This window comes from Sciurus carolinensis, chromosome 2, assembly GCF_902686445.1.
Source record: "Sciurus carolinensis chromosome 2, mSciCar1.2, whole genome shotgun sequence".
NCBI classification, from domain to species: Eukaryota; Metazoa; Chordata; class Mammalia; order Rodentia; family Sciuridae; genus Sciurus; species Sciurus carolinensis.
Window position 1 is genome coordinate 68,695,876 of NC_062214.1, and position 12,514 is coordinate 68,708,389.

Genomic DNA, 12,514 nt, shown 5'->3' on the forward strand with positions numbered 1-12,514 from the left:
GTATGTTTTAATAATTCAGATAAAAGAAAAATAACCTAATAAATAAGAAAATACTTTAAAGTGAACTAGTATGATACGTCACACATCAAAATTTATGGAATGCATCTAAAGCAACAGGAGGAGGAAAAATTTATGGCTTTAAATGCCTAAATGGGAAAGTGCATGCTTATTGTGTGCACAGCTCTGGGTTTGAGTCCCAGAAGTAGCAGTAGCACCAACATACACACACACAGATTAAAAAAACAAGAAGGATAAGGGAATACTATGAAATTTATGCCAATAAATTAAACAACTTTTATAAAACAGTCAAATCTATAAAAGAGTAAAAAACATTGAAACTAATGCCAAGCCAAACCAAGTATGGAGGTGCTTGCCTATAATATTAGGTAATCAAAAGCCTGAGGCAGTGGGATTATAGGTTGAGGCCAATCTGGGAAATTTAGTAAGACCCTGTCTCAAAATAAAATAAAAAGAGATGGATATGTAGCTCAGTTACAGAACACCTGCTTACCATGAGTGAAGCCTTGGATTTAATTCCCAGTACCACCAAACAAACAAAAACAAAAATTTAATGCAAGAAGAAATAAAATATTTTTCCTTTTATAATTAGTGCATTATAATTTTACATAATTATGGGGATAAATTTTACATATTTTTTAATGCATATAACATTATTTACTTCATTTAAATCCACAATGCTACCCTCTTTCCTCCCCTCCTTCTTCCCCTGATCCTCTTCCTCCTCTCTATTGGTCTCCCATATATTAATTTATTTTTAAAATTTGTGCATTATAGTTATACATAAAAGTGGAACTCATTGTGATACATACATACATGCCCATAGGATGATTTGGTCAATTTCAGTCTTCTGTTCCTTCCTTTTCCCATCACTCCTCCCTCAGCCTGGATCTCTTTCCTCTACTACACTGTTCTCCCTTCTATTTTCATGAGATGCCCCTTTTAAAAAATTTCTTATTTCTATCTAACTTTTGCAAATGAGAGAAAACATTTGAACCTTCACTTTCTGATTCTGGCTTATTTCACCTCGGGTGATATTCTCCAGTTCCATCTATTTACCATCAATTGACATAATTTCATTCTTCTTCAAGGCTGAGTTTAATTTCATTGTGTATATATATATTACCATCTTTATCTGCTGATGGACACCCAGGCTCATTCCACAACTTGATTATTGTGAATTGCACTTCCATAAACATTGTTATGCATATGTCACTATAGTACATTGACTGTGGTTCTTTTGGATAAATTCCAATGAGTGGGATGGTTGGGTCATACGGTGTGTCCATTCCTAGTCTTTTGAGGAATCTCCACACTGCTTTCCAAAGTAGTTGTACTAATTTTCATTCTCAAAAACAATGCATGAGTGTAATTTTTCCCCTATAGCCTTGCCAGTCTTCATAGTTATTTGTATTCTTTTTTAAAATTTATTTTTATTGTAAACAAATGGGATACATGTTGTTTCTGTGTACATGAAGTAAAGGCATACCATTTGTGTAATCATTCATTTACATAGGGTAATGGTGTTTGATTCATTTTGTTATTTTTCCCTTCCCCCACCCCTCCCACCCCTCTTTTCCCTCTATACAGTACCTCCTTCCTCCATTCTTGCCCCCCTCCCACCCCCATTATGTGTCATCATCCGCTTATCAGCGAGATCATTTGTTCTTTGGTTGAGATTGGCTTATCTCACTTAGCATGATATTCTCCAATTTCATCCATTTGCCTGCAAATGCCATAATTTTACTATTCCTTATGGCTGAGTAATATTCCATTGTATATATATATATATACCACAGTTTCTTTATCCATTCATCAATTGAAGGACATCTAGGTTGATTCCACAATCTGGCTATTGTGAATTGAGCAGCTATGAACATTGATGTGGCTGTATCTCTGTAGTATGCTGATTTTAAGTCCTTTGGGTATAGGCCAAGGAGTGGGATAGCTGGGTCAAATGGTGAACCCCTGCTTTAATTTATATTGTACTGGATCCATAGATGAATCTGGAGATAATTGATAACTTTAAAATATTGAGTATGCCAATTCATGTACATGGTATAACTCTACATTTATTTAGGTCCTTTTTAATTTCAGATTTTGGATACAGATCTTTTGGTCTTTTTTTAAAATATATTTTTTAGTTGTTAACATACCTTTATTTTATTCATTTATTTATATGTGGTGCTGAGAATCGAACCTAGTGCCTCACACATGTGAGGCAAGTGCTCTGCCACTGAGCCACAACCCCAGCAAGACCTTTGATGTCTTTGATAACATTTAGTTTATTATTTGATAGTTTTTGATGCTATTGTATTATATTGTTTTGAGGATTGAACTCAGGGTGCTTTATCACTTTTATCACTGAACTACATCCCTGTCCTTTTTTTTTTTTTTTTTTTTTTTGAAACAGGGTCTCACTAAGTTTCTGAGGGTCTTGCTAAGTTGCCTAGGCTGCCTTCAAACTTGGGATCCTCCTGCCTTAGCCTCCCAAGTGGCTGGGATTACAGGTGTGTGCCACCAATGCCTGGTTTGTAAAAATATATTTTGTTTAAAATTTTTAATTCCAGCATTTGTTTCTGTATAACGAATTGCAGTTGATTTTTATATTTTGGCATCTTATCCAGCAATCTTGTGAAATTCACTTTCATTTAAATAGGTGCCACAAGAGGTGTTGATTAATACGTGAAGATTGCCTTAATGCCTAGTTTAACAAATTAAAGCTATGTAATACTAAGGCTTGGCAGCTTAACTTCTGTCTAGAACCTTCACAAAGTCCCTAATTGTGCTTTGGTCACATCAGTGTTACAAATGCATTTGAAGAGCTGTTATCAACTAGCTTGTCTTTCTAAGGTAAGGGAAAAGAGGTATCCAGTTTATCTCTACTAAGCTTTTCACTTATTAATTCAAATAGTTTATAGCCATTTTTTTTATTTGTTTGTTTTTGGCGCCTGGGATTGAACCCAGGAGTGCTTAACTGCTGGGCCACATTCCCAGCCCTTTTTTATATTTTTAATTTTGATACAGGGTCTTGATAAGTTGCTTAGGGCCTCACTAAATTGTTGAGGCTGGGTTTGAATTAGTGATCATCTGGCCTCAGCCTCTAAGCCACCATGCCCAGTCATTCTTTTGGATCTTAGGTAACTATGCTATTTGAGAATATTGATAGTTGAAACATCACATGTGCCCTACCTACAATTTTACGTGTCAATTTCTCATACAGATTTCACTTCTTATACTGATTATTTTTACCTTGTTCACTGCCTTCTTCAGCACACTATTTGAAAAGTGGTGATAGTGAACATCCTAAAACCCTAAATCAAGTGGTCAAAGTTTATGTCACCAGCAGTGGGACAAATCAAAATCATGTAGCACCTGCTAATGAGAATAACAGAGTCATGTCTGTGAGATCCCCGTCAAAGATACATGAATAAAGACATGAGTAAACTTCAGACAAACACAAACTGAAGGTTTGTAGTCTTTAAGAGGTTCAAGGCCATGAAAGTCCAAGAAAGACAGGAACTCTTCCAGACTGAACATTAAAGGGACAGGACTGAATGCAAAGTGTGATTATAAGCTGGATCCTTTTGCTAAGTGCATCTTCGGGCCAACTACAAGGAGTAGAATCCAGTCAGTGGGTAAGATGGTAGAAACAGCATTAATTTCTTGATTCTGATGACTATGTAGAAAATGTCTTTATTTATAGGAAATATGCCTAGTGTTTGGGGGAACTTATAGGGTATCATTTCATAAACTTACTCTTAAATTTTTCAGGAACGTATTTTTTTAATATTATATTTGCAACTTCTCTATAATTTTGCTTTGTGTTTCAAATTATTAATACAATCCAATTTCGCTTAATTGCAAGGAGGGCCACCAGGTGGAGTCCTTGGACCGAGAGCTGATTTACTTGGCTCTTCTGCTGGGTTAAAAAAGGCAAGGCAAGGAGGAGGGAGAGTATTTTTTCACTTTGAAAAGGGGAAAAAGGAGGAAGTTAAATGAGTTTCCCTGGCTTCCGCACACAAATAAAGACAGAAATCAAACCACAGGCAGTTTCATTCATTTTAGAGTATGATGTTGCAAACAATTTTCTTTTTTGATTCCATTTCTTTTGGCCAGGTTTCTCAACTTCAGCACTACTGACATTTTGGGCTGCACAATTCTTTGTTATGGGGGCTGTCCTATGCAATGCAAGATGTTAACCAGCATCCCTGGCCTCAACCCACGTGATGTGTTACAGTATGCCAGTTGTTAAAAATGTTTCTGGACATTGCCAGAGCTTCCCTGGAAGACAAAAATCATTCCTGGTTGAGAACTACTGTTATTTGCAATAAGATGTTCTTTGTTCTGGGCACTTTGGTTCCTGTAGCCTATAGCCCTCACAGCATGGCTAAGAGGTGTCTGGTCACACTTAGATTAGCTGGTCCATAGTGGTGGTGGGGCTTTGCATGGTCGGACTAAACTCCAGAGCCTGAGAAGGGTGCTCAGTTCTAAACTATTCAAAGGTGCTTTCCTATGCACAGATAAGTGACAGAGCAGAGCTTAGGCTATCAGGAAAGACCTAGACAACCAACCAGGATGAATAAAGACTTGAGTTCACGGAAGAAAAAGTAGTGTTGAAGGCCAATGCCAGGAATGTAAACTCGTGCTTTCCTCAGTAACCAGCGTGCAGTTCCTTCTGCCTGGGCAGAACCTTAAAAAGCTGGAGAACAGCCATGGTATATTACTTTCCAGCACCCTACATGATAGGACATTAAAATGTTCCTTTGTATTTCCCACCTCCTTTCCTTTCCATCTTCTTTGTTAAACTTCCACCCATCAGCTGTTCTTGCTGCCTAGCACACCCCAGGTTTCAGGCAAGGTAGCTCTCCAGCCCCATTACCAACAATGTTGTAATGCAGTGGATGGTGGTCTCCCTAAGTTCAAGGGCACTCCACTCCTGGACTTGTTGCCCTTAACTTTTTAAAGTTGTGTTCACTCACCTTCCCGTTACAGTGCATGTTATATAAAAAGTGCAGTTCTCCAAAGTCCTTTGAAAACAGGACATAATGTCAGCAGTAGCCTGGGAGGGATGGGATGTGCATTGCCAAAGAATCTGGGGATAAATTCTGAAAAATGTCACCCCCTAGAGATAATCCTAGTTTAAAAAATGCATTGTGGCTGTGTTTGGTCAGTTGTAGAGTGGTACCCCTCCTGCAGAGAACCAACCTCCTCCCTGGGCACAGGGATGGCAGCAGCTTTGCCAGTATGTGGCCCAAGACAAATGACTTCACCTCCGTGAGCCAGTGTCCTTGTCTGTGAAATGACAAATTGAGTACATGACTCAAGATCCTGCCCCAACTGAATTTAGATAATCCTCACCTTGAGGTTGGACCATTTATAAATAGGCATCAAGTGTGGTCAGGTCATTTTAATAAGGTGGCATTTAGTCATTAGGACTTTGTCCCTAGCTTCTCAACTCTCTCCTTGGGACATCTGGCCTGGCCACTACAATGAGGACAGGTGATACTGAGCCTGCCTGGTTGGCATCTTGTAGTTGGTATCTTTTGGGACATAGAAAGGGAGTTTTTTTTTTTTTTTTTTTTTTTTTAATTCACCAAACCATAAGAGCATAAGTTCTCAGTGGACACAAATTTCAATTCCAGGTTTTAGTGGCTCAAATGGCACCGTGCATCAGGGATATTTAGCAAGTTGCTAATTTTAATTCAGTATCAGTCTCATGGGAGAGACAGAATCTTTATGGATATTTTCCCAGTACTGGCTCTGGTATCCCAAATGTACTCATTCACTCCTTCCTTGTTTCTTGTCGGCAACTCTGGTCAATTTGTGATTGTGGTAGACAGCTCTTGTACTGTGTGGCCTTTCTGAGAGGGGCACATTGCTCCCTACTTTGGCAAAGCACTCTCTACAGCCACATTCTGCTGATAAGCCTGTCCTTGGGGCCACCACTGATACACTGGTGACCACCAATATAAACCAGGCTAACTAAGAGTCTTGTTCCAGGGGGAAAATAGAGCCAAGAAGTAGACCCAGAGTTTGTTCAAGGGACTGGACATGTGCCAGTTTCACTTGGAAGCTGGTTAATGATATTGTCATTTGTTCCATCAACTGGAGGAGCAGGTTTTAGAGAGAGAGGGAAGGGCACTGCTGCAGTACAAACCGGGTTCAGTTGTGCTGGTTCAGAGTTCCCAAGGTCTGTTCACATCATTCCCTGAAATTCTGAATCAATCCTGGATTCCTGAAACAATGCCTCATCACCGGCTTTTGCTTTTTCTTGAGTTGTAACTGGTGCATTTTCTTTATCTGCAGTTAAAGAATTCTAACAAGTACAAGCTTCTGACCTTACAGAGGCCATGGTAAAAAATCCCCACTGGCACATAACCCCTGGGTTCTCAGTCACAGAACAAGAGACCAGCTGTAACTTAAATAAATCATGCTTGCTAACTATAGGTGATGAGGTCAGTCTGGGATGTAAAGGACTCCCTTTGACAAATGGAAGGTGACCACCTATCTGGGGAGGCTCTAGCTGCGCCACCCAACCAGGCTTTGGTTGCATAAAGAGGGTCTCTTTGCTAAAGGACAACTGGCAGAGACCCTCCATTATTTCCTTATGTCAAGACTTGCATGTGATAACATCAAGTAGATCCAGGAACCACAAAGCAATATCCATTTCACAGGCTGGTCAGCCCTCAAGTTCAATGTTTTATGTCTTAAAAAGAAATACAGGCTCTTATTCCAGGAGATGTTAACTCTTTTATTAATTTAGGGTTAACATTGCATTTGCTTCACTGATTTCTTTTTCAGAGTTGTGGATTCAATAGATAACAGCTGGGTTCTTGCCAGCTCACAGGTGACAAGGGAAATGTAGTCAAAGAGGGGAGCAGGACAATATGGAGAGAGACAAGGTTGAAAAAATTTAAGGCAAATGTTATTCCCATATTAAAGGGAATTGATCAAGCAGATCTGTGTACTTCAATGAAAATATATGAAATATTTGTCAAAATAATTAACATCGGTAAAAATTAGAACACGTAGCTTATAAAATGCCTACACAGGTTTGGCAGAAATAAATCCAGCCGTGTCACGTAGGCTCATACTATACAGACACAGGAGCGTCCACCTTGAAAGCAAGTCTCCTGAAGAGTTGAGGCCGTGCCAGACATATTTTAAAAGCAAGTCCATAAAATGGGAAGGAATGGATGATTAATGATTTGTGGGCTAGGTTTACATTTTGTTAAGTGGAATTGCTTGGTCATTGGGGTGTCTTTTGGCTGGCCCTGGAATGCCTCCTTGGGACCTTCCTCCAAAGGCTCTGCATCAGGTAGAGTGATGATTCGGGCCCAGGGACTCCTAGAGACACAGGCAGTACACGGTCACAGGACAGCTGGGCTCACTCAGAGAATGCTGCAGAGAGAGGAAGAGTCTTCTGATCTGGGTTTGGTGTAGGACTTTCTAAGCTGCTGTTGCAGTTTCAAAAGGAGCTGACTATGTAGATTCCATCCCCAGTGGTCATACATTTTATGCCTATCTTATTTACAGTCTGACCAAACTGTTCCCCAGGTTGCGCCGTGGCAGGTGATGTGTAGGTACGTGGCTGGGCTCTTCATCACGTGTGAGGACAGCCCAGGGTCCTGCCAGAGGGCTAGTGAGATTTACTACAGAGCCACACAAAAGCAAGGGAGGGAGAGCGATGCATGATGCCAAGCGTCTTTCCTTTCTGCTTTGGTCTCAAAGATTCAGTAAACTTAGGGTCCTAGAAGCTGCTTTGAAGCTGGAGCTATGGATTCTTGTAATTCATTTTGTTTCCATTTTGAGTTTTCCAGAAGACTGTAGCCAGCAAGCAGAGTTTCAGAGGGTATCCTTGTTTCAGGAGCATGTCCTTAAGGGCCACCACCACCTGGTTCAGGTACCTAAAGATGCTAAGGGAGGATCTGGCTCCTGGGGAGATAAAACTGTCAGATGCAGAGCACTGCCCTTGCAACAGGTTCTGGTCAACAGTGTAGAGGAAGGTGGATGGATACAGAGGAGAGGCCCTGCACTCTGTGGGCAGCTGGTACCCCTACCCAGCCAGGAGGCACGTGCGGCAGCAGAACTGTATGAAGAGCTTCCGTTCGCAGAGCCGGTTGGATTTCACCATCTCGCAGAAGGTCTCATCAGCTGGGGCCCCGCATCAGGAAAGGAAAAGAAGGGAAAGGTCAGACCTTGGGACCAGTTAGGATCATTTCAACAGTTCTGTGTTTGCTGGGCACTGATGGTGCACCACATGGGGGACCCCTCCTGCCATGTGCTTCACTGAGTAAGTCTAGTGTGGCAGAGGTGGCATCTGGTGTGTACAGGCTCTTGCTGAGTCTAAGTGACAAGGGGAAGGTTCATGAGGGGAACAGGCAGGATAGGGTGGGGGACATGGGGGACCGCCAGTTTAGGCCAGTGGGGCCTTTGGTGCACAAGTGAACCTGTCTTTCTGGACAATCGTGCTGGTGGGAGGCTTAAGAAGAAGCATCTATGGCAAGCAGGAGGGCAGGGCTGGAGGGAGGCAGGAATGCAGACTGCTGCCACAGTCCAGGGGATACTCCAAATGGGGAGGCATGAGATGGGAGGAAGAGAGACATCAGAGGAGAAGGACAGGACTCAGTGATGGAAAAGCTGTGGGTGCCAGTCTCTGGCAGCTGCATTATCACTGTGATGCATTGTTATGAGTAAGATCTGGGAGACCCTCCTGTGGTATTCTCACTTTTGTGGGTTGGATACATAACCTGAGCAGGTAACTTACTAAACTGGAAGCTTCCTGGCCTTTGAAGGCCACAATTTTGCAAACCAAAAAAGTAATCCGCAAGGCAGGGAGGCAACTGTGTGGTCTGCAGGGCTCTCTGTGGGCTTCGTGCTCTGGTGGTTGGGGCAGCACCACATACTTGCCCTGTCCCTTGGACACTCTGGAACTGGCAGCTCCCTTCCCTTGTGTGCCAGGATGTGGTGCCTAGAGCTACTACCTGCTCCTTGCTGAACCACAGCATCCTCCCTGCCATAGTGCATCTGTAAATGGCTCCTACACCAGACTTCCAGGACAGAGTCCTCTGCCAACCCTTCTTGCCTGGAATCCCCAAATTGGGCACCATCTTTGGTTCCCTTGTGAGTTTCTGTTTTCACAGCCTATCCTTGACTCTGTGTACCTGGAGAAGAAGAGCTCTCCCACAGCACAAATGTCAGACCTCCCTCTGCACAGGTGGGATTCCTGCTTCCCAGTGCGGGGCTAGCTCTGGGTTCCGTCCTTCTAGTCCCAAGGCTGAGATCCTCCAGGATGCCTGGCTTTGACCAGCAAAGTGGGACCTCCCCCTCAAGGAAGCTGCCACACTCAGGCTTTCTGGGGCCTTATGGCATGAGAATGGGAATGGTACAAGAACAAAATCCTTTTTCAGAGTCACTCAACAAACAGATCGGCAGTGGCTGGGCTGCCTCCATGGTCAATGTGTGAGAGAGCCACAGGGCCTAGAGAAGCCCAAGACAGCTCACTAAATCAGAGGCAAGCATGCCTGTTCGGAGGTCTGCCATGCCTGCTTTCCCTTTTGACCAGAGGCTGGTGGGTTGGGGCTCACCGTTGCTGCACGTGTGGTTGGTGATGCAGGAGGACCCCAGCTGCGTGAAGCCCGACTTACATCTGCTGCAATTCCTGCTGGAGCCCTCACAGCTCAGGCAGTTCTCTTCACACCTGTGGGAAGACACCAGCTCCTGCTGAGGCTTGGGGAAGAGGCCCAACCACTCCAGGCTCCCTTGGAGCTCTCCTAACCTCTCACCTTCCCTGAACAAACCCCCAGCCCCCTCAGCTTTGGTCCTCTGTGGAAAGGCTATGACTGTGTCCCCCAGGATGCTCTAAAACAGCTCCAGTGTTGACGTGTCTTCCCTCCTGTCTGACTTGACTTGTTTTCCCAGGAGGGTGAAGACAGCCATGGCCAGTTGGCTGGAGCATGCCCACAAGTGAAGGCCAGGCCTGCATCTCTGAGACTTCCTGTGGCATCCCTGGACACCTTCCTGGGCTCTGTGCCCACCTGTCCTGTGGCTCTCAGAGCTGTATGGGCACATGTTTCCTCTAGAGGCTGCCAGCTGCAGTGGCTGTAGGCTTGAGGATGGGGCCGGACTTCTTCCAGGGAGGTGACGAACCTGATTCCAGAGCTGACAGGAGGGCTGCTGCTACCCACCAGGCAGGCTGTCCGTGGCTGCCGTGCCCACCCACCTCAAAGAGGTGAGGATGCCCTCCCAGTTCTTGCCCCTCCTAGGATAGTCCTGGCACAGTGTAGCCCATAGCTGGACCCAGGGATATTACTAATGCAGTCCTTATGACCTCAGGGGCAGTCTGTATGCCACAGTGGAGGGTGACAGTCACCAGTTTTACAGGAACACGTTTTCATTTACATACAGTCTGTAGTTGCTTTTGTGCCATGGTTGGCAGAGCTGAGTAGCTGTGACAGATGTGGTATGTCTCTCAAAGTTGAAAGTACCTCCCACCTGATTAGAGGACTCACCAGAGTCAACCATACAAGATTCCATTCCTAATGTTCTTTTGGAAAGTTCCTGCAGTCTGGTCCTTGTCACGCTACCTCTGCACCTTTTTGTGGTCCAGTCACAGACCCTTGATGCCACAGCACAAGGGGTGATTTTCCCCTGGGGACCCTCCTGGCATCTCTTACAGACATGCACACCAGTGAGACGGGAGCTAGGCCTAAGCCCAGCCACTTAAATGAACGTCAGTCATTTGGTAGACATAGGGACCTGGGCATCTCAGGTCATAATTGCTTCAGCTATGAATAACTGAGGTGTGAGTGGGCTCTGGTACAGAACCAGCAGGACATGGCTATCTCTTCTTCAAATATGACCTTATTTGAGTGTGGTGGGATGGAAGGTGCCTTGGTTTTCTGTTGTTGTGTCACAAACTGTCAACCAAATAACTTCTCAGTAGCTCCCAGTTCTGTAGGCAGAAGCCCAGGCAGGCTCAGCTTGGTTTCCTGTTCAGGGTCTCACAAAGCCCAGGGCATGGTGACAGCTGGCCTGGGCTCCCATCTGGAGGCGTAGGAGAAGAATCCAATATCATACTGTCCTGAGACAGGGGTGATGCTGCCCCTGTGTCCTCTCCCCTCAGTTGCCTTCTGGTTCCTGTTTCCTCTGTCAGGGTTAATGTGCTGGCAGGTGATTTCTTGGGCAGAGGGCATTTCCGATGCCTCTGGTTCTTCTCTAATCCCTATTTCACCCCAAACACCATGGCAACTTTCCCCTGCCAAATTCTCAAAGGGAGGCCATGCATCTTGCAGCTCCTTTTTCCTGCACCATTGTGGGCCCACTCCTTCAGCCTCCCACCTTCAGGATGTTCCAGGTGAAAGTTGGACACAGGCCACCTGCTCCAGGAGCCTTTGCCAAGCTTCAGTTTAGGTACAGCCTAGAGCAGAATGCATGTCCCTGAGGGTCTCTGTCCCCACTGGGCATCTAATAGGAAGTGGTGGTGGGGGGCAGGGCATGAGAAATGACCCCTTAGGCAAGTATCCTACCAAGTTACTCTCTTTTTCTTCCAAGACATCTTTGCTTGTTCCTGAAGGTCCTCTTACTAAGGTATGGGGGTGTCCAGAAACTTTTTTGAGATACTTTTCTTGGGCTGTTCTGGGCTTTAGGTCGCAGCTTTCCCCGTCTTCTTTGCATTTGGGTTGCTAACCCTGTGCCCTAACTTGACCTTTCCACTTACAGGCCACAATGCTCTGTCCTAGCTGCTTTGGCCTATCCATGGGGATGGCCAGAGAGCCAGTTAGCATTCTGGGCTCTGGAGGAAGACTGTGGCTCTCTAGAAGCTGATGCTCCCAAGGTTGGGAGAGAGCTATAGAACTAAGTGGACCAAGGCCCTTCTTCCTGGGGAGGAGTCCACACTGATGGGCTCTTCAGGGTCAGAGAACTCTGAAAGATGAAAGTTGTCTGTCTGTTTATTTATTTATTTATTGTGATACTGGGGATTGAACCCAGGGGCACTCTACCACTGAGGTACATCACCAGTCCTTTCTACTCACTAACTTGCCCAAGTTGGTCTTGAACTTGTGATCCTCCTGCTTCAGCCTCCTGAGTTGTGTTCATTATTGCCACAGCTTGAAAGATGGAAATTTTGTGAAGTGCCAGCATTTCATCACTTTGTGGCTCTGCAGGGTTCTTCCTGGGGTGTCTCTCCTAGACATGGTGTGTCAGCCCCAGCACTGACTCCCCTCCAGGGTGAACAAGCTTCTCCTCACATAGAAGCCAGTATCCAGGAAACTCCTGAACCCTCATGTCCCAGGAGGGGCTTACAGGGGCTGCTGCATCCAGCCTCCTGGAGGCTGGGGACACCATGGCCTCTGGATACCACACAGGGGTCCACCTGCCACAGCTGTGGGCATAGCATTCCCTGGAATCCAGGATATTTGACAAATGAAAGTGATTATCACTGTTTAGTTCCAAATTCTCCCTAGGTGCCATCTTTAGTTTTATTATCTAC

At 44.7% G+C, this 12,514-nt stretch overlaps 1 protein-coding gene across 2 annotated transcripts in view; it reads right to left on the reverse strand.

Annotated features, from left to right (window-relative positions):
- Nucleotides 1–6,730: 6,730 nt before the first annotated feature.
- The window catches only part of Pcsk6 (proprotein convertase subtilisin/kexin type 6), a 181,108-nt gene continuing 175,324 nt past the window's right edge, over nt 6,731–12,514 (reverse strand). Inside the window, exons 20-21 of one of the 2 annotated variants that reach the window (XM_047539423.1) lie at nt 9,609–9,721; nt 6,731–8,175 (exon numbers count right to left, since the gene is read on the reverse strand). In XM_047539423.1, coding sequence (XP_047395379.1) covers nt 8,078–8,175; nt 9,609–9,721 — 211 coding nt within the window. In that variant the 3' untranslated portion in view covers nt 6,731–8,077. The remainder of the gene's footprint in view (nt 8,176–9,608; nt 9,722–12,514) is intronic. The other variant, XM_047539422.1, reaches the window with a different exon arrangement.